At 37.6% G+C, this 22,161-nt stretch overlaps 1 protein-coding gene across 5 annotated transcripts in view; it reads left to right on the top strand.

Annotated features, from left to right (window-relative positions):
* Nucleotides 1-21,049, top strand: part of CHM (CHM, Rab escort protein 1) — a 192,403-nt gene extending 171,354 nt beyond the window's left edge. For 3 of the 5 annotated variants that reach the window (XR_002340851.1, XM_003135219.6, XM_021080638.1), the window contains 2 exons: nt 4,603-4,763; nt 17,683-21,049. Coding sequence is in view for 4 of the 5 variants with exons in the window: in XM_003135219.6 (XP_003135267.4) it covers nt 4,603-4,763; nt 17,683-17,874 (353 nt within the window). In the remaining variant the exon portion in view is untranslated. The remainder of the gene's footprint in view (nt 1-4,602; nt 4,764-17,682) is intronic. The other 2 variants (XM_021080640.1, XM_021080639.1) reach the window with 2 other exon arrangements.

Raw genomic sequence — 22,161 nt, 5'->3', positions numbered from 1 at the left:
TTGTATCAATGCTCTTCACTTATAAAATGCATTTGATTTTCTTTTTTAAAAATCAAGATGGGAAAATTACATGTTCACTACTTAGCATCCTCTAGCCATTTTAGATTTTTAAACATTAATCTTAATGGTTAATGCGATCCCATTTTGAAATGATGTATTGTTGAGAGCCTGAGTGAAATTCTTTAGTAAGAACTATGTGCTCAGAGGGGTCCTCAGGTGCACTGAGGCACTGAAAAGCTAGTTTTCACTGACACATAGGCCTTTTTATCATCAGGATGAGGTAGTGGTCATATTTTAATTAAAATGTCAGAACAAATACTGTTGGAGTTATTGAAAATGAATCACCAGATAAAGTGAGCACTGGGCCATGGCAGGTCAAAGAGGCAAAGTCACCTGGAGAAAAGAACTCAATTCATTTTCCTGCCTAAATGAGGAAGAAGGAACTTTATGAGCAATGTGAACTTTCAATACATTAAAACACATTCTTCCCTGTAGCAAAAGCCCCTATTTTCACAGACTGATGGCTTTTAGTATTATGTTTTAGTTATTTGACAATGATATGAAACCTTATGCCTTAGAACATTATAAATATTTTGTTTTAAAAGGCATGCCAAAAGAATAACATCATTTAAGCTTATTTTCTTTTTATTTGAGTTCTGTGTTCTGTGTAGTGCTATGCTTCATAAGCTTGTGTGAAAGTCAGCCTAGTCACTTTGCAAGGAAGTTTGTTTAAGATAATGTTCTCTTCTCAAACACAGTACTTCTTTGCCATTGTATCTGAGAAATTTCAGTAGCCTTATGTTTAAGGTATCAGCTGGAGCTCTTGACATATGCTCTGTCTTAAGAAGAAGTTGTACTAACTTCCAGGAGTCCTACTTCCCAGGCTCCTTTAAGAACATCAAAGATCTCGAAACTCTTACCTGCTTCACAGTCCAAGGACATTTCAGATATTTTATACTTAATAAATCTGATTCTGCAGGTGAGAAAATGAGATTATTGCCCACCATTCATATGTGCATTAATTCTTCCAGATTCTATAATATCCTTCAAAACACTGGTAGAATTTTCCTAAGTGGTTGCTTTTTTTTAACTCAGGAAATGGAGATTTTTCCATACAAATTGAAGCAAGAATTTCATTAGTACTATATCTTCAAGTGTCTGCAATATACTGTCATCACCGCACCATCTTCTTTCTTTTTTTCTTCACTCGGCACAGCATGTGGATTTACCTCATTCCATCCCATTCAGTTCCTATTTCAAAAAAGCAGCACTGCCTAAAAACAGGAATTCCCCTTAGAGGTGTCATTTTAAAGTAGGTGACTGGTGAGGATGTCAAGTAATTGTTGGGCTGAGAAGTCAAATGCCTTCTCTTAATTCCTTTTGTATTTGTTTTGTTCAGATTAGGTCACAGCTGTGATAGTCTCCTGTTTTCTTGGTCTCATGCTACTCTATCGTGTTACTAAAATAGCTCACTCTCTCCCTAAGCATGGCATGCAACTATAGACCATTTGTTGCTTTTATTTAGTGAGCCATTGTTGATTTTCTTTGGCCTACTTTATTCTGTACTTGCCCCAGTTTAATTTGCCCAAGATATTTATTCTAAATTACCTATTACTTGTTTAGTCCTTCACGTGATCTAATTGAGTGAAATGAGCTATTACAGAAAACCAATTCTGTATCTGACCATGTGATGTATTCCTAGCCAAACCTTGACAACTTTAATAGTTTTTTTGACAATTGTGCACTTGACAATCACATGTTATTTTTTGAGCGCTCTCTCTGCCTTTCCAACCTGGCCTCAAAGAAAGATGAAGCAATTATATGTTTCTTTGAGGGTTTTAAGGTCATAGCCTGATAACTCTGTTGTATCTAGAGCATTTATCTTCAGCCTGTGTCAACTTTCATCTTCCTATTGGTTTCTTTTCAAAGCTTCAACCTCTGTGAAATTTCTTTCCTATAATCAATTGGATTATTCATTTTCCCCAGCTTTTATTGTGATGGCCCTCTGAGCTGGAACTTTCATAAAATACAACATAATCTCTCTTAGCATATGCTTAGAAATGGACTGAGCAATATTAAAGGACTTACAGACTTTAGCCCACTTTCCTGCAAAGTTCCCAGAGTCTCATTTCACAACTCATAGGCAGTATGTTTAATTATCTTCCTGTAAGGTTTGTGAAACTCACCAGTAAACAAACTAAAAGCCATATGGTTTTAGCTCTGAAATATGAGTTTATGTTTCTTTATTTTATCAGTAAATAGGTTTTGCCACCTAGGTGTGCATACATGAAGTTAGTGATACCTTAGACTTAGAGATCTTAACATTAGAAGGGGAAATCTTAAAGGATCACTTCTTCCATCCAGAGTTTCTTGATTCTATCATAGTAATAATTATGGATTATTCAGGATGAACTCGAAAAAGAAAGTATTTGGCATTCTTGTAGTGGAGCTATTTTAAATTAAGTATAATAAAAATATATTTGTCCTGAATTGGGAAATGGGACATTTTTTGTAACTGAATATTATAATTAGCTAACTTTTCTACATTGATTATAAATTTAGCAATAAGATTTAATTAACTAGATAATTATACTTTTAGCATTTTCTTTATGATTCACAAGGTACCTCATGGTCTTAGGTAATCCTTATGCACATCTATTACTATCATTGTACAGAATTTGAATATTTCTTCAGATTCGTGCTAAGAAAACACTGTAGTCTATATATATATACATATATATATATATATATATATGCGTGTGTGTGTGTGTATATATATACATATATATTTTTTTTTTTTTTTAGGGCCACATGTGCAGCATATGGAAATTCCCAGGCTACGGATCAAATCAGAGCTGTAGCTACCAGCCTACGCCGCAGCCATAGCAATACCAGATCCGAACTGCATCTGCAACCTACACCATAGCTCATGGCAGTGCCAGATCCTTAACCCACTGAGTGAGGCCAGGGATGGAACCCACATCCTCATGGATACTAATCAGGTTATAATCTGCTGAGCCACAATGGGAACTCCTAGTCAATAAATATATTGAGTAATATTTTCTGTTTTCATCCAAAGAAAATTTAATTATAACATTTTTAAGGAAGAGAGGCATAGAAATAATGATTAAGATGGAAGTAATAATAGGCTTTAGTTATTGAGGTTGACAAGGTTGGATCTTTAATAAACACATCAAAATTTGGTTATATCTGAAAACAGTATTAAAATCAGTTCAGAAGTTATTCATTGAGCATCTCTTGTATGCTAGGCCCTATATTATGGAACATAAAAAAACCAAGCGTATATGGACTAAGTCTGCTTCATCTGTGTATCCCCAACTCCCAGCTGGATGCCTAACACATATAATAGATACTTGCTGTTAAATGAGAGAATATGTACTAAAAACAACTTACAGTCTCACAGTCTTACTTATATTTGTTCCTTGGTTGACATTACTTTTGTAATCTAGTAGGACAAAGTGTTAGTGAGTTAGGATATCCAAGTTTTAATCCTGCAAATACTATTTTTTAATAACAGCTTTATTGGAGTTCCCTGGTAGCTCAGTGGGTTAAGGATCAAGCATTGTCACTGCTGTGGGCTCAAGGTCATTTGCTGGCCCTGGGACTTTCACATGCCCTGGGTGTAGCCAAAACTTTATTTTGTTAATTAAAAAAATTATAGCTTTATTGAGATTCATATACCATACAGCTCACCAATTTCAAGTGTAAAATTCAATGTTTTTTTCATTTTTTAAAGTTTAATTGAAGCATAATCAATTTACAATGTTGTGATAATTTCTGCTGTACAACAAAGTGATTCAGTTACACATATGCATGCATTTATTCTTTTTCAGATTCTTTTCCCTTATAGATTGTCACAGAATATTAGGTAAAATTCCCTGTGCTATACAGCAGGTCCCAGTTGGTCAGTCATTCCATATACCACAGTGTGCACGTGCCAATCACAAACCCCCAGTCTACCCCTCCCCCCAATCTGCCATATTGTCCAAACATCACCACAGTCAATTTTAGAGTATGTCTATCACCCCAGAAAGAAACCCCATACCCATTAGCAGTTATCACATACTTAGCCTCAATTTGCTCCCATCCCTAGGTAACCCTAATTACTTCCTGTCTTTATAGAATTTCTCTCTTCTGGATATCTCATAATCATATATATAGTATTGACTTACTATATAATTTTTAAGTTGGTTTATCCATGTGAAACATAAGAAAATCAATTTATGTTAACTTCTCACTTCATAGGAATAATTTAAGGGTGAATGTAATCATAAGCACCTTGATACTGGTGATATGAAATAATAGAAATCCAAGGGAACATGATTGGGATTAAATCTAAGTAACTTTCTAATAATCAAAATAATTTTTAAAATCTAATTTGTTTAGGTTGAAAAGCCATCATTGCTTGAAATATCATATACATGTATTAGAGTATATGACATAGATTTACTATTATTTACATACAAAGCTCTGATTTACTATAGTACATAGTAATGGCTTTGTTACTAATTGGCTACATATTGTTATAAAGAACAGGCATATTGGGCTTTAGATGTAAGTAAAATTTATGTCTACATTTAGAAAATGAAGAAGTTGAAAAGCCAAGACTTCTGTGGGCTCTTTACTTCAATATGAGAGATTCTTCGGACGTCAGCAGGAACTCTTATAATGATTTACCATCCAACGTTTATGTCTGCTCTGGCCCAGATTGTGGTTTAGGAAATGATAATGCAGTCAAACAGGTAAGGCTGTTAGTATTTCTTGGTTTTGTGTTAAGTCGTTGGTGTGGTAGAGAAAGTGAACTGTTTTTCCCTCTAGAAGGTGGGAAAAGAGACAAAAAAGCATCTCTTACTTAATGCCAGCTCTGCAATTTGCCCTAAAGCTACTTTAAATATACTTTAAATGTAGTATGAAATATTTTCACGTTATTAAACATAACGATGAGCTACAAGAGACTGTTTATGAGTTTCATTGTGGGAATAAGGATAGAAGATGTTAGATATGCATGTTCAGAAAAATAAAATTCTAATGCCAGTATTTTATTTATTTTTCAATAATTTTTTTATTATCCCACTGTACAGCAAGGGGGTCAGGTTATCCTTACATGTATACATTACAATTACATTTTTCCCCCACCCTTTGTTCTGTTGCAACATGAGTATCTAGACAAAGTTCTCAATGCTATTCAGCAGGATCTCCTTGTAAATCTATTCTAAGTTGTGTCTGATAAGCCCAAGCTCCTGATCCCTCCCAGTCCCGTCAGGCAGCCACAAGTCTCTTCTCCAAGTCCATGATTTTCTTTTCTGAGGAGATGTTCGTTTGTGCTGGCTATTAGATTCCAGTTATAAGGGATATCATATGGTATTTGACTTTGTCTTTCTGACTCATTTCACTCAGGATGAGATTCTCTAGTTCCATCCATGTTGCTGCAAATGGCATTATGTCATTCTTTTTAACGGCTGAGTAGTATTCCATTGTGTATATATACCACTTCTTCCGAATCCAATCATCTGTCAATGGACATTTGGGTTGTTTCCATGTCCTGGCTATTGTGAATAGTGCTGCAATGAACATGCGGGTGCACGTGTCTCTTTTAAGTAGAGTTTTGTCCGGATAGATGCCCAAGAGTGGGATTGCGGGGTCATATGGAAGTTCTATGTATAGATTTCTAAGGTATCTCCAAACTGTTCTCCATAGTGGCTGTACCAGTTGACATTCCCACCAACAGTGCAGGAGGGTTCCCTTTTCTCCACAGCCCCTCCAGCACTTGTTATTTGTGGATTTATTAGTGATGGCCATTCTGACTGGTGTGAGGTGATATCTCATGGTAGTTTTGATTTGCATTTCTCTTATAACCAGCGATGTTGAGCACTTTTTCATGTGTTTGTTGGCCATCTGTATATCTTCTTTGGAGAAATGTCTATTCAGGTCTTTTGCCCATTTTTCCATTGATTGATTGGTTTTTTTGCTGTTGGGTTGTATAAGTTGTTTATATATTCTGGAGATTAAGCCCTCGTCGGTTGCATCATTTGAAACGATTTTCTCCCATTCTGTAAGTTGTCTTTTTGTTTTCTTTTGGGTTTCCTTTGCTGTGCAAAAGCTTTTCAGTTTGATGAGGTCCCATGGGTTTATTTTTGCTCTAATTTCTATTGCTTTGGGAGACTGACCTGAGAAAATATTCATGATGTTGATGTCAGCGAGTGTTTTGCCTATGTTTTCTTCCAGGAGTTTGATGGTGTCCTGCCATATATTTAAGTCTTTCAGCCATTTGGAGTGTATTTTTGTGCATGGTGTGAGGGTGTGTTCTAGTTTAATTGCTCTGCATGCAGCTGTCCAGGTTTCCCAGCAATGCTTGCTGAATAGACTTTCTTTTTCCCATTTTATGGTCTTGCCTCCCTTGTCAAAGATTAATTGACCATAGGTGTCAGGGTTTATTTCCGGGTTCTCTATTCTGTTCCATTGGTCTGTCTGTCTGTTTTGATACCAGTACCACACTGTTTTGATGACTGTGGCTTTGTAGTATTTCTTGAAGTCTGGGAGAGTTATGCCTCCTGCTTGGTTTTTGTTTCTCAGGATTGCTTTAGCGATTCTGGGTCTTTTGTTGTTCCATATAAATGTTTGGATTGTTTGTTCCAGTTCTGTGAAAAATGTCCTGGGTAATTTGATAGGGATTGCATTGAATCTGTAGATTGCTTTGGGTAGTATGGCCATTTTTACAATATTGATTTTCCCAATCCAGGAACATGGAGTATCTTTCCATTTCTTTACATCTTCTTTGATTTCTTTGATGAAAGTTTTATAGTTCTCGGCATATAGGTCCTTTACCTCCTTGGTCAGGTGTATTCCGAGGTATTTGATTTTGTGAGGTGCAATTTTAAAAGGTATCGTATTTTTGTATTCCTTTTCTAATATTTCATTGCTGGTATACAGAAATGCCACTGACTTCTGAATGTTAATCTTATATCCTGCGACTGTGCTGAATTTATTAATCAGTTCAAGTCGTTTTTGGGTTGAGTCCTTAGGGTTTTCTATGTATAGTATCATGTCATCTGCATACAGTGACGGTTTTATCTCTTCTCTTTCTATATGGATGCCTTTTATTTCTCTTGTTTGTCTAATTGCTGTGGCTAGGACTTCCCAAACTATGTTGAAGAGCAGTGATGAGAGTGGGCATCCCTGTCTTGTTCCAGATTTGAGTGAGAAGGCTTCCAGTTTTTCTCCATTGAGTGTTATATTTGCTGTGGGTTTATCATAAGTGGCTTTGATTATATTCAGGAATGTTCCCTCTATACCCACTTTGGCGAGGGTCTTGATCATGAGTGGTTGTTGGACTTGGTCAAATGCTTTTTCTGCGTCTATTGAGATGATCATATGATTTTTGACTTTTTTTTTTGTGAATGTGGTGTATGATGCTGATGGATTTGCGTATGTTGAACCATCCTTGTGAACCTAGTATGAACCCTACCTGGTCATGGTGTATAATTTTTTTGATATGTTGTTGGATTCGGTTGGCTAAGATTTTGTTGAGAATTTTTGCATCTATATTCATCAATGGTATTGGGCGATAGTTTTCTTTTTTGGTGGTATCTCTGTCTGGTTTTGGAATGAGGGTGATGATGGCATCATAGAATGTCTTTGGGAGTATTCCTTCTTCTTCAACCTTTTGAAAGAGTTTCAGGAGGATGGGCCCCAATTCCTCTTTATATGTTTGATAGAATTCACCTGTGAAGCCATCTGGTCCTGGACTTTTATTTGTAGGGAGTGATTTTATGACATCTTCAATTTCATTTCTAGTGATCGGTCTGTTCAGTTGGTCTGTTTCTGCTTGATTCAGTTTTGGCAGGCTATAAGATTCTAGAAAATTGTCCATTTCTTCCAGATTGTCAAACTTGTTGCCATATAGTTGTTCATAGTATTCTCTTATGGTTTTTTGTGTTTCTGCTGTATCCGTTGTGATTTCTCCTTTTTCATTTATAATTTTGGTTATTTGGGTTCTTTCTCTCCTCTTCTTAGTGAGTCTGACCAGGGGTTTGTCAATTTTGTTCACCTTTTCAAAGAACCAGCTCTTGGTTTTATTAATTTTCTCTATTGTTTTTTGAGTCTCTATTTTATTGATTTCTTCTTTGATCTGTATAATTTCCTTCCTTCTGCTGACTTTAGGACTTTTCTGTTCTTCTTTTTCTAGTTCATTTAGGTGGAGGGTTAAGTTGTCAATTTGGGATCTTTCTTCTTTTTTGAGAAAGGCCTGTATTGCTATAAATTTCCCTCTGAGCACTGCTTTCGCAGCATCCCATATATTTTGAGAGGTTGTGTCTTCATTATCATTTGTTTCAAGGTAGTTTTTAATTTCCTTCTTGATTTCCTCATTGATCCATTGGTTTTTTAGTAGCATGTTGTTTAGTCTCCATGTAGTAGGTTTTTTCTCTTTCCTTTTCCCATGGTTGGTTTCTAATTTCATGGCATTGTGGTCAGAGAAGATACTTGAGATAATTTCTATGCTCCTAAATTTATTGAGGTTAGCTTTGTGTCCCAATATGTGGTCGATTCTTGAGAATGTTCCATGAGCATTTGAGAAGAATGTGTATTCTGCTTTTTTTGGATGTAGTGCCCTGAAGATATCAATTAAGTCTAACTTTTCTATTGTTTCCTTTAGGCTCTCTGTTGCTTTATTGGTTTTCTGTCTAGAGGATCTGTCCATTGATGTGAGGGGGGTATTAAGGTCTCCTACTATGATTGTATTCCCATCAATATCTCCTTTATGTCTGTTAATATTTGTTGTATGTATTTGGGTGCTCCTATATTTGGGGCATATATGTTGATGATGGTAACATCCTCTCCTTGGATGGATCCCTTAATCATTAAGTAGTGTCCTTCTTTGTCTTCCTTTATGTCTTTTGTTTTAAAGTCTATTTTGTCTGATTTGAGTGTTGCGACTCCTGCTTTTCTGTCATGTCTATTGGCGTGAAATATTTTTCCCCACCCTTTCACTTTCAATCTATATGTGTCCTTTGTCCCAAGGTGAGCTTCTTGTAGGCAGCATATTGAAGGTTTTTGCCTTTTTATCCACTCAGCCACTCTGTGTCTTTTGATTGGGGTGTTCAGTCCATTGACATTTAAGGTGATAATTGATAGATGATTATTTATTGCCATTTTGAACCTCGTGTTCCAGTTGATTCTATGGTTCTCCATTCTTCCTTTCTTTTTTTTTTTTTTTTTTTTGGTTGGATGGTCTCCTGTTATTATCTGCTTGAGTGGGTTTTTTTTTTTTTTTTCATTTTTTGCGAATGCAATATTTGGTTTTGGCTTGTGGTTGCCCTGTTTTTTAAGTATGCTAACCCCTTCCCATAATTGTGTGTTTTAGCCTGATGGTCCTGTAAGTTCAAACACTTCATTACTATATTAAAATTAAGAAGAGAGACATACATACAAACAAAAAGGGTTATTTACTTCCTAACATCCCTTGCCCACATTTTATGGTTTTGATGACACTTTTTTATTTTTTTCTTTTTAATTTTATTTTGTTTGAAGCATGTTCATGATTAAATCTGTATGCTGGCTTATTTGAGTGACTGCTCTCTGATTGCGATTTCCTCAGTCCTAGGTCTTCCTCTTCTTCTTCTTCTTTTTTTTTTTCTTTTCTTTTTTCTTCCCTTTCCTTCCTTTCTTTTTGGTTTAGAGAAGCCCTTTCAATATTTCCTTTAACCTGGGTTTTGTGTGGCTGTATTCTTTAAGTTTTTGTTTGTTGGAAAAAAATTTTTATTTCCCCTTCTATTTTAAATGATATTCTTGCTAGATAGAGTATTCTAGGTTGCATATTTTTTCCTTTGAGCACTGTAAATGTCTCTTGCCATTCCCTCCTGTCCTGTAGTTTTTCTGTAGAGAAATCAGCTGCTAATCTTATGGGGGTTCCCCTTGTAGGTAACACTCAGTTTTTCTCTTGCTGCCTTTAGGATCCTCTCTTTATCACTAACTTTTGCCATTTTTTTTATCATGTGTCTTGGTGTGGATCTGTTTGGGTTCAGTTTGTTTAGGGCCCTCTGTGCTTCTTGTATCTTGAACCCAGTATCCTTTAGATTTGGGAAGTTTCCATCGATAATTCCTTCAAATATATTTTCATCCCCTTATTTTTTGTACTCCTTCTGGAATTCCTAGTATGTGTAGATTGGCCCACTTTATATTATCCCATAGGTCTCTTATATTGCTTTCCAGTTTTTTGATTCGGTTTTCTGTCTGTTGACCGGATTGGGTGATGTCCATTATTCTATCTTCCATATCACTGATTCGTTCTTCTGCATTATTCATTCTGGTTTTTACTGCCCTTAGTTCAGTTTGCATCTCTGCAAATGAATGTTCTAGTTTTTCTTGGCTCCTCCTTATATTTTCCAGTTCCTTTCTGAGGGTGTCTGCATTACTATTCATATCTTCTCTTAATTCCTTCAGTATTTTTACTATTTCTCTTTTGAACTCCAGGTCTGTCAGACTGTAGAGATCTGTTTCATTGTTGACTGTTTTAGGTGAGTTCTCCTGTTGGTTTGACTGGGGGTGGTTTCTCAGCTTCTTCATCTTGCTTGTTGTTTTCTTTCTCCTGAGGGAGTTGTACTCTCCGTGACCAGGCATTGTTTGCCTTGTCACTGCCGTGGAATATTTCCTGAGGGCTGGCATTGTTGCTCAATGTCTTTTGAGGCAGTGTGGCTTTTCTGGAGTGTTGATGGGGCTAACAGTGTTTCTTTGAAGCAAAGGAGGACTTCCTGAGGGCAGACAGGACTGGGAGGTCCACACCACGATGGTAGCAGATTTCACTTGGTCATGCAGAGCTTGCTCTGGTGTTTTTAGGCTGTGGGGTTCTTGCAGGGGGTTGGCGGTGTTGGGCAGCTGTTCCTCAGGAGTGCAGCACCCCCTGGGGGCTGTAGCAGCTATCTGGGTCACTGAGAACCCAGGAGGCTCTTCCCTAGGGCAGCCCAACTCAGAAGGATGGCCTGAGAATGTAGGCGGATCTTTTCACAGTCTGGCCAAGCTTGCTGCAGCTTTTCTGGGCTGCAGGGGCTCCTCCAGGGGGCTGGTGGTGCTGAGCAGCTATTCCGTGGGAGTGCAGCACCCCCTGAGGTCTTGGGTGGCTAGCAGGGCCTCTGAAAATCCAAGAATCCCCTCCCCAGGGCAGCCCGACTCAGAAAGACCGTCTGAGATCTTTTCCCGACTCGGCCAGGCCTGTTGCAGGTTTTCTGGGATGCAGGGGGTCCTGCCTGGAGCTGGCAGTCCTGTGCAGCTGATCCACTAGGTCTCGGCACCCCCTGGGGGCTTGTGCGGGTAGCAGGGCCGCTGGAAACCCAAGAGGCTCCTCCCCAGGGCAGCCAGACTCAGAAAGACCATCTGAGATCTTTTCCCGACGCGTCCAAGCTTGTTGCAGCTTTTCTGGGCTGCAGGGGGTCCTGCCTGGAGCTGGCAGTCCTATTAATGCCAGTGTTTTAAAGAAACACTGCTTCTAATTTAAATGGTGGCCTATCAGTGTATTTTGAAGTACACAAACTTCTATCCTCTTTAAACCGGAGTCATTTCAGAAGGGATGGAACCAGTAAGACATACAAAATGTATTTTTAAAATGACACATTTTTAAGGCACATTCTTATCTTAGAAAAGAACATGTGACTTACAGGTTTTCACACTTAAAATGACTCCTTTAATGTTTTGACACAAGCCAGTGTCCCCAAAATAATAGCTGCAAAAGAGTATGTTAAATCATGGTGGAATTTTGTGACAGCACTCCTGGGCAAGAGGCTATGAAGAAGTGTCAGGGCAGGTGACACAAGATGCCAAAAGTGAACTATGATTCCACTATGCTGAAAATTCATATGCATGTCCAAATGCACTTTTCTGCACTTGGCAGGAAGAGACAGATGAAATTACCATTTTTTTGAGGCATAAGTCTAAACTTTTCACTGGTATAGTTGGCACATCTGTCTATTGAATCAGTAAATGGATAATTTAACATTGTTCTAAGACCACAGATGGAAATTTTGTTCCCACTAGTGCCAAGCAATCTTATGGGAACAAAAGACCTCATTGAGCTTTTAATCTAATTTTAGTCATAGCAGCAAGGCCATGACCCATGCATTTCCAATTTGTTTTGTTTTGTTTTTTTGTTTGCCAGATTCTTTACATCTCATCTTTGAGGTCTAATGGTGATCCAGGATAATTATTTAGCCACTGATAACACACAATAACAGAAAAGTCATATCTCTCATTCATTACATTAGTTTAATAGGAACCCAGGATGGTTCAAGTTCTCCATTTATGGCTTAAAATGGCCAAGTCACTTTTGCTTTGATGTTCTACTTTTTCCTAAGCAGAAATTACCAAGTTATCCACCAGGTAACTTAGGTCATCTTTATTCCTATGTGAACATTAATTTTTTTTAACCAAAACGTAAGGCCTTTTAAATAAGGCTTATTGTACAAGTACTAATGTGATCTAAACTGCAAGCTAGAAGATTATAATTAAAGGATAATTATATCATGAGATAATTTGTTTCCCAAGATTCCTCAAGAAGACTTGAGGAATATAGTGTTATCACAGTAGAAAAGAGTAATAGGAGTTCCCGTCGTGGCGCAGTGGTTAATGAATCTGACTAGGAACCATGAGGTTGTGGGTTCGATCCCTGGCCTTGCTCAGTGGGTTGGGGATCCAGCATTGCCGTGAGCTGTGGTGTACGTTGCAGATGCGGCTCGGATCCCACGTTGCCGTGGCTGTGGTGTAGGCCGGTGGCTACAGCTCCGATTGGACCCCTAGCCTGGGAACCTCCATATGCCACAGGAGTGGCCTTAGAAAAGGCAAAAAGACAAAAAAAAAAAAAAAAAAAAAAAAAAAAAAAAAAGAAAGAAAGAAAAGAGTAATAATGCTAGTTTGGATGCTAATTATTATATGCTATTTGTTATAAGTAGTTTTATATTTGCTATATAGCTTCTAGCTTCACATCCGTTTGGGGAGAAATACTATAATGCCTAATTTAAAGGGCATCAATAATAGTATTTACAAATAGCCTGTTCCTTCAGATAAACTGTGTTCTAATTGTAATCTATATATCATGCTGTGTTTATCTCAAACACTAATTGATGACTTCTCTTTTCCAAATTGTCTACAAAAGCCCTTAGAACACCACCTAAGCTTTGCCTATGTAGAAAACATAAGCACCGGCATGTTTTTTTGTTTTTTTGGCTTTTTGGTTTTTTGTTTTGCTTTTTAAGGCTGCATCTGAGGCACATGGAAACTCCCAGGCTAGGGGATGAATCATAGCTACAGCTGCCAGCTTACGCCACAGCCACAGCGATGCGGGATCCAAGCTGTGTCTGTGACCTACACTACAGGTCATGGCAACACCAGATCCTTAACCCACTAAGCAAGGCTAGGAATGGAACCCTCATCCTCATGGATACTAGTCAGGTTTGTTAATGGCTGAGCCACAAAGGGAACTTTTTTTCTTTTTTTTAACAAATCAAATGCTTCATTTAACTGCTTGTCTTATTTGTAAATGTATAGGCATTGAATAATATAGACTAGTCTCCCTGTGTTTATGTGGAGCTATTTATGATTTGAAGACATACTAAAAATATTAAGTTATCAGTGTTTAATACTCGTAAGTTAAAGTTGTATGCAGGAAAAAACCAAGACATTCCCTATTAATCATGTGATTCTTGCTGTGACTTACTAGATTTTGTAGTTTATGTTATTACAGGTTTTTTCCTTTTTTTCTTTTTCTTTTTCATTTTGCTTTTTAGGCCCGCACCCAAGGCATATGGAGGTTCCCAGCCTAGGGGTGCAATCGGAGCTACAGCTGCTGGCCTACGTCACGTATACAGCAACACCAGATCTGAGCCATGTCTTCGACCTACACCACAGTTCACGACAATGCCAGACCCATAGCCCAGTGAGCAAGGCCAGGGATCGAACCTGCAACCTCATGGTTCCTAGTCGGAATCTTTTCCACTGGGCCATGTCTGGGAACACCTTATTTTTCTTTTTTCCTTTGGCTGCACTCGCAGCGTGCAGAAGATCCTCGGCCAAGTGCCACAGCAGTGACAAGACCAAATCCTTAAACTACTGAGCCACCAGGGAACTCCACTTCACTTTTTTTCTGAACCTGATATATGATATTTGTTCAAAAAGGAGAGTGTTTCATTTACCCTCATATACTGATGAACAGACTGGTCTGTAGTCCCCTATTCCCAAGACAGTGATAGCTCACTCCTCCTTCAGGAACCCCCATTGCCTAGGAGTTGCCACTACTACTGTGGGAACAGGAATTGTTAAATAGTACTGTACTCTGTATTATACTTCAGATAGAAAATGGATTAAATTGGCTGATGTAGGCTGGGCTGGCAATCTAACCACCATTTAGAACATTGTTTGTATGGACAGATCAGCAGTTTGTTTAATGACTTTTAGTACATAATGTATAAGTTGAAGACTAGCAAATATCAGCTTGCTTGTATTGTGCGGTAGCGTTTGCTTTCTCAAGCCATTGAAGGAGAAGGCAATTTTAGGTGTCATATTTTCTGAAGCTTTCATTCATTGAGCATTTTCTATGTCCCAGACACTATTCTAAATATCTCATATATATAATCTTGTTTGCTTCTCACAACAACCCTATGAGGTAAGTATCTGTGATGTCCCCATTTTACAGATGAGGAAATTAAGGCCCAAAGGGGCTAAATAGCCTGTCCAAAGGTCACATAGCTGGTAAATTTTGACCCAAGATTTAAACTCAAAAGTCTATTGAACCCCAGTGCTTGTATGCTTGTACATTCATCTAATATACTGTGCTACTACTTTCATCTCATTTATGTAGATATATCCTAAATACATTAAACTGCTAGATTGACAAAATATTTGTTTTATGTACTTATGTGTTAAATAAACATAGAAACATCTAAACAACTCAGCATTTCCTCTCTGTGCTTCCTGGTATAAGGAAACTGAGTCACAATATAATTAGCTCTTTTTAATTATTTTAACCACATGAAAGTCTTTACCATTTAGGCTAATTTCTAGCTTAAAAAGGATGAGGAAGATTAAAAGTTGACAAGTAAGTACTCTGAACTAAGCTCTTTACAACAACTCTCCAAACTGGGGCTTAGTTGGCAAATGAAATGAAGCTTACCAGGAGGCATTAGACATAGACCTTCCAGAAAGTGGCAGTTGACCCTAAAAGGTTCCAGCAGTTGGAGAGTGGAGAGACTTGGGAAAGGCTGGAGTCTGGCTGTAGGAAATTGGCATCAGTGAGGACACATTAAAGTGCAGTATAAGCAGTAAGAGAATGATATTGAAAGTACAGAAGTATTATAGGGAGCCATGAGTTCTATCTAGGAGTCAGAGAACTTTATAGAGAAGAATATAAAAAATGAGAAACATTCCAGTTGTTATAACATTTGCACCAGCCTAGGATATAAACATGGTATGTTTAAGAAGGTACAAATAAGCAGGTATTAGTGTGGCAAAGGCTGACAGGCAGAGATGGGATGAAATAAATGATGATGAGACCAGAGAAGGTAGGCCTGAAGTATCTTGTTAGAAAAGGGGAGCCATTGAAGAGTTTTAAGCCAGAAAGTGGCAGAAACAGAGTTTTATTTTCCATTGACCCCCTCTGAGGGAAGAGTGAATTACATGGGAGAACCCTAGAGACAACATGACAGGTCCAGTTCTGAGATATTGCAGTTGTCCCCAGGGAAAAAAGAGATGGAATCAAGAACTAGGAGATAAATTTGATAGGATTTGGTGATTGCATGCAATGAGTGAAGAGGAAGGAGAGCTTCTATAGACAGACAAAGTAGAGATAAAAGACCGAATTGACCATTAGAGGAACTGAAGTGTGGGTAGAGGCTCTGTCTGACCTCAGTCTTCCTGCTTCTAGGGACTAAATGTCTCCAACAAAGATGTTTGGTGAATCCCCAGGGTGAAGAGCAAAGCAGGCATCTCAAATATTTAATTTCAAAATATCCATAATAAGAAGGCATGTCCAAAAATATACCCTTGAGATGTACTTAAGAGGGGAAGAAGCTGTTTTTCTCTCCCTGTCCCTTCTTTCAGCTCCACATCAAAGCTCAAAAGTTTCTGTTTACTACCTCTTCACCCAGTCCCAAAGAATATCAGTTTTATTCACCTGATGTAGAAGTCTACCAACTATAGATGGCTAGATAGTAAATAATTTCGATTTTGCAGCCCCTGTAATATATATTGTAACTACTCAACTTTGCCATTGCAATGCAAAAGTAGCCATAGACAATAGATAATGAGAGAGTCTCTGTTCCAATAGGATAAAGTGTAAGCTCCTTAAAGTAGGGGAGTTCCCATCGTGACGCAGGGAAAACGAATCCAACTAGGAACCATGAGGTTGCAGGTTCAATCCCTGGCCTCGCTCAGTGGGTTAAGGATCTGGCATTGCCGTGAGCTATGGTGTAGGTCACAGACGTGGCTTGAATCCCACATTGCTGTGGCTGTGGCGTAGGCCAGCAGCTGTAGCTCTGATTTGACCCCTAGCCTGGGAACCTCCATATGCCGCCGGTGCAGCCCTAAAAAGCAAACATAATTAATTAATTAAAGTAGGAATATTTTTAGAATAGAAGAACAATGTTGCTTGCCACATTTACTTTCTTATCCTGTGTGTGTTTTGTTATTGCTAATTTAGATCACGTTTACTTCCTTATTCTCTTACCCTGCCAGACCAAGCTCAGCTTAAACCTCAACATTTAATTTATTATTAATAACAATGATAACAGTTACCATATAGAGAGCCTTACACTCTGTCATAGCCAAGGAGAGCAAGATTCACAAGCTGAGTAAGATTTCTCCAAATCACATCGCTGCCAAGTGGCACAGCCAGCATTTGCACATGGCCGTCTACTCAGAGCCATGGTCTTGGACACATGGTCTTTCCTCCCCTTAAGGTACAGGGGAGGAAAATTAGAAAAGCAAATAGTTGAGCAAACAGTGAAGAATTTTTTTTTTTTTTTTTGTCTTTTTGCTATTTCTTGGGCCACTCCCGCGGCATATGGAGGTTCCCAGGCTAGGGGTCGAATCGGAGCCGTGGCCACTGGCCTACACCAGAGCCACAGCAACACAGGATCCAATCCGCGTCTGCAACCTACACCCAGCTCACGGCAACGCCGGATCGTTAACCCACTGAGCAAGGGCAGGGACGGAACCCGCAACCTCATGGTTCCTAGTTGGATTCGTTAACCATTGCGCCACAACGGGAACTCCAGAATTTTCTTGATGTGAACAATAACATGTTCAAATTAGTATATGCTCAATTAGACTGTGCAAATATCACAAATAGGGTCTATTAGGAAATTATATATATAAAGACTGTTAAGGGAAATTGTATTTCTGTTGACATGTAGAATGAATGTCCTTAAATCGAAATTATCGGAGCACTTGAAAAAAAATCTTATCAAGTACTCATATACTTGAAGGGGGTGAACCTGAATGCATGTATAGAATTAGAGAAAAGTCATGGAATTCTGAAGGCATATTTTTAGAAGATCATGTATGCTGGGTCAAGTTCTATAATTAAAGAAAATTTCATTTTTTTATATTTAAAATAATTCCAAAAAGGCACACACATTTTACACTAATGTTCAAAAACTGTTGTGCCCTTTCTTCCCTGGCCAGGCGGAAGCACTTTTCCAACAAATCTGCCCCAAGGAAGATTTCTGTCCACCGCCACCAAATCCTGAAGACATTATCCTTGAAGGAGACAGTTTACAACCAGAGGCTTTGGAATCCAGTGCCATCCCAGAGGCCAGCTCAGAGACTCCCAAGGAAAGTGCAAATCTAGGAAACCCAGAAGAGCCCTCTGAGTAATGGGTAAACACCAAATTGGATACCACACTTGGAAAATCCTCCTAGCCTCAGTCTTCTTAATGGAAGAACTGTTTGAAAAATATTACAAAGCAACAGCCAGTTGACATGCAGAATTACCAAGATAAGTAGGTCATAGAAATCCAAATGGAGATTTTCCTTAAAGAGGACTTTCCAAGACCACAAAATATTGTAAAGCACATTGACTTGTCTGCTTTAAGAAACCAAACCTGTGGAATTAGCAGATAAAAAGTATAAATGGTTTGATTCCCAGGAATAGAGCTCTAGTTACTGAACTGAATCCTATGCATTGTTAATAATTCTGTGGTGTTAGGACAGCTTTTGCTTGCCACTTTAGATCTTTGTTTGAAACCCGCATCTTCAGAATCAGCTCATATATTTTCTTTGATTATTTGAGTTATATTTTCTTTATGGGTATGAGCATTGTGACACAAATGATAAAAGCCTATGTAAATGTAGTTGAGAAAAAACTCATGTCATGATCCAGGCAGGAGCCCATGTCTGTAATAGAGGTTTGTTTTGTTTTCTATCTTGAGGAGTACCAAAATGCTAATATTAAAGTAGATATTTTTGCAGATGAGTCATGAGTCCATTACTTAGTGTTTTTTATTTTAATGTTAGTAGTGATGTTTGTGTGTGAATCCTGAACTCACTAGGAAAGCTCAATACTGAAGAAACGAAAGATTCAAATAGGCTCATTGGTACTTGGAAATTTTGTCTTGTCGAGTACCTAGAGCAGTAGCCTAATTGAGCATGGACTTAACTTAGTCCTAGCTATGCTACTGATGATATTAGGCAAATTGTTTAACTTCTGGGCCTCTGTTTCTCCACATGTAAGGTGGAAATAGTAATACCCTGCCTACTGTAGGAGGATGACTTTGAAGATAAATACAGTGCCATCCTTAGAATGGTTTTTCTGGAATAAAAGTTGTTTCAGAATTTCCCTGTTGACTTGGGGGTAAATATCAAAAATCTTATGCAGCAAATAATTGCTTGCTGTCAACTCCCCCAACACCATAGATTACAGTGTTTTTTTATTGCACTAAGCCTTTAAAATAAAAATCTGTTTCCTAAATTAGTATTTTATAGTCTTACAGACGAGCAAACATAGTAAAATGTAGGATTGTGGTTTTGAAACTTATTAAGGAAAACACTCTATAAACTCTTCATATTCTTTTTCTAGTAGGTAAACCTGAAACCACCAAGGACTCTAAATAGAATATGACAATTGATAAACCCTAATATGCACTTAACATAAAAATATAAGGGCTGTACATAGGCAGCAAATCTAGTTACAGTGACAGTGCCTATATTAAAATTTTTCCAAATGCCAAGCTCTGATGGTTTACCTTTTTTTGAGCAATAGTATGGACTTAACTTATTTCACTAAATAAATACAGAAGAAGTTTATTGTTGTGCAGTCTGGCCTATATTGCCAGAGAGCCGTGACTATATTAGAAAGCACATAGTTCTTACTCACATACTTAATGTGCAGCAGGGCTCTGACCTCTCCAGATTTCAGAGATGATCTTAAAATAAGCGAGCTCTGTCTTGTTGCAGACTCATGAGAAATGGAGAGAACCTTTCAAACCCCCTGCAGATACAGCTGAATCCAGAGGAAAACTTTCCCAGGCTCTCAGGCAACTCCCTCCCGATTGCATAGCCTCTCCCCTTTCTCTTTAATCTCTTCTATCCCTCTCTTCCCCTTTTATAATGTTATACAATTCAGGGACAGTAGAATCACTTTATAAACTTTGTTATATGGATTCAGATCTATCTTAAATCATATTTCCTGTAACCCAACTATGGCATGCGCTAAAGGCACAATACATACCTATAAGCTCTGGGTATTGGCCCTGCCCCGCAGTACCAGCAATATAAAAGTTTCCACTATGTGAGAGTATTGAGTCTGAAGACAGCTGCAATAAGTTGCACCCAATAAGATATTGTACTTTGCTATAGTCTTAGAGTTAAGGCCTCTTGATGCAGCATGCACACTTACATAAACAGTCAATTAGAATAGACCCAGAATAACTAGAAAAATTTTGATAGCTTTACTACATACAGCTCTTTATATGTAGAACAATGAAGGAGATATTCTGTGGTCTCATGGCACAGTCCATACTGTACCCTATACATCCATTAACCAGCATCGGAATTTCTCTTCCAGGTTATTTATACTGTTGAAATGTTTAAAAGCTCCTGAATTTCATTAGTGATGATAAGATATTACACAACTGTTAAAAATCCTTGATAGAGAACTTAGTTATTTCCTGTCACCTCAGAATGTAATAGAAATTATTCTAAGAACAATCTTTTCAGCTATCTTAATTACTGCAGATATTTGTTTTCATAGCTTTAAAGAAAAAGTTGTCAGTTTTGTTGTAAAACCATAAACCTGAAGTTCTGTGAATGAAATTTAGATGCTGTACATGATGCAGAAATTTCAGTAGCTAATTTTAAATTTTGAAAATTGCTATTATCAAAGAAATTTGATTCATGTATTTTAAATGTTTATGTTATGCATGCTCCTTATTTATCAAAAATGATTATATCATTCAGTTTACTGATCAATTTTAAAATGGATTACTAACCCTATATTGCTACTGTATTTTTGTCTACTTGGTATGCCTGCCCAGAAAAACATATATATATTTTTTTTTCTATAGGAAAGCTGTTATAGACCCACCTCCTATGATATCTAGCTGCTCATAGAAAAATGGTCATGTTAGTGGTTAACTTCTAGAATAGTGATTTCTGAGATTGGTAGACCTTTGTCTAAAATAATGGCCATGCTGAGGATTAACTTCTGCCACAGCTATAGTTCCGAAGAAGGCAGTCCTTTGTCTAAAGTCCTAAAAACCTAAAAAAAAAATTTGTTGAAATTTGATTGCTAAATAGTAGTGATCCTTTAAAGCAACTTTCTTACAGATCAGTTATTTACTGATATTGGTATTGAATAATCTCTCTCTACTCTTGGTTGACTTTCTTATATACATTTCAACAAGCATGGATACATAATTATTCATAATTTGCACACTGTAACAATAAGGTTTCAGAGGCAATAAAGTCTTTAATGCCTTTCAGGTTTGGTATCCTATTTTTTAATGTTAATATTTTGTATATGCCAAGAAATTAAAGATTGTCTTGGAACTGATTTATTTGTTGATAGCAGTCTGTTATTCAAACACTTAGTTAATTGTCCAGCTATATACTTGGTCTTGTTTCTAGGCATCTGCCAACTGTGCCAGGTTTGTGAGAAAGGCAATCAAATAATACATGGATATGATTTACTGTTCTAGATGCCAACATCAGACCTCATTATGAGGCGTGAGATATGACTTTACAATACATTACCTATAAACTGTTTTCACATCTCACTTAGTGTATGAGAATCTGAAACATCTTTCATATTTACTTGGTGAATGAAAACCCAAAATGCTTTTCACTGTGGTGGAGTACCCAACAGCTTACTTATAACAGACAAAAGACTGCTGATATTCTTTTCATGCTGAAATCATTCATTGAATTATAATTTGTTCTTGGATCAAATAATTAGAGTGACATTTCTGTCAATTCAAAGTAGTTTCTAAAGCTTCTCAGACAGGATGCATTTAAAAGATAACATCACTATTTCAAAACTGGCAATTTATCTGTGAGATTATTAATAAATCAAGTTTAAGAAAGATAAGGTTAATTGAATTTTTAAACAAGTAGCTATATTATCCTTCAAGCACCTTGGAGCTCATAAAGTATTCACACTTTTTTTTAAACAAGTGCTTTGGTATGTTTGAATTCTCCTTTTTAATGATGGCCTTTTAAAAATGCAAGAGGTTTAACACTTAACATCCCAGGTCACACTTCGAAGGCCACTTTTCTTTCCATTAACACGGGTTAGTTGTGGGGCTGCAGTGAGGTGCCCTTTCCATACAAGTTGCCACGTCTGTTCTTTCTGGTGATGATGACTGTTAGGACCATTTGACACCTAATCATTAGAACTTGAATCCTAGTAGACTGAAGGGTCTTTTCACTTATCACTACAGGGCGATTTATCCTGGTAATGCTCATTAATGTTAATAGGATTTGTGTGTGTAAATCCTCCTCCTATCAGTGAGACAGTTGATCCCTAAAAGAAGTAGTCTTAGAAGACACTTCTTCTCTAGAAGCATTAGTGAATTGTCCTATTCAAGTTTTTCGTGTGTGTAAAAAAAAATTAGCAAGACTATACCAATTCAGCACAGGATTTGTAGAGCTGGCAAAGATGAAATA

Source organism: Sus scrofa, chromosome X, assembly GCF_000003025.6.
Source record: "Sus scrofa isolate TJ Tabasco breed Duroc chromosome X, Sscrofa11.1, whole genome shotgun sequence".
NCBI classification, from domain to species: Eukaryota; Metazoa; Chordata; class Mammalia; order Artiodactyla; family Suidae; genus Sus; species Sus scrofa.
Note: the sequence above shows the minus strand (reverse complement) of the source record. Positions and strands in the feature narration are given on the sequence as shown.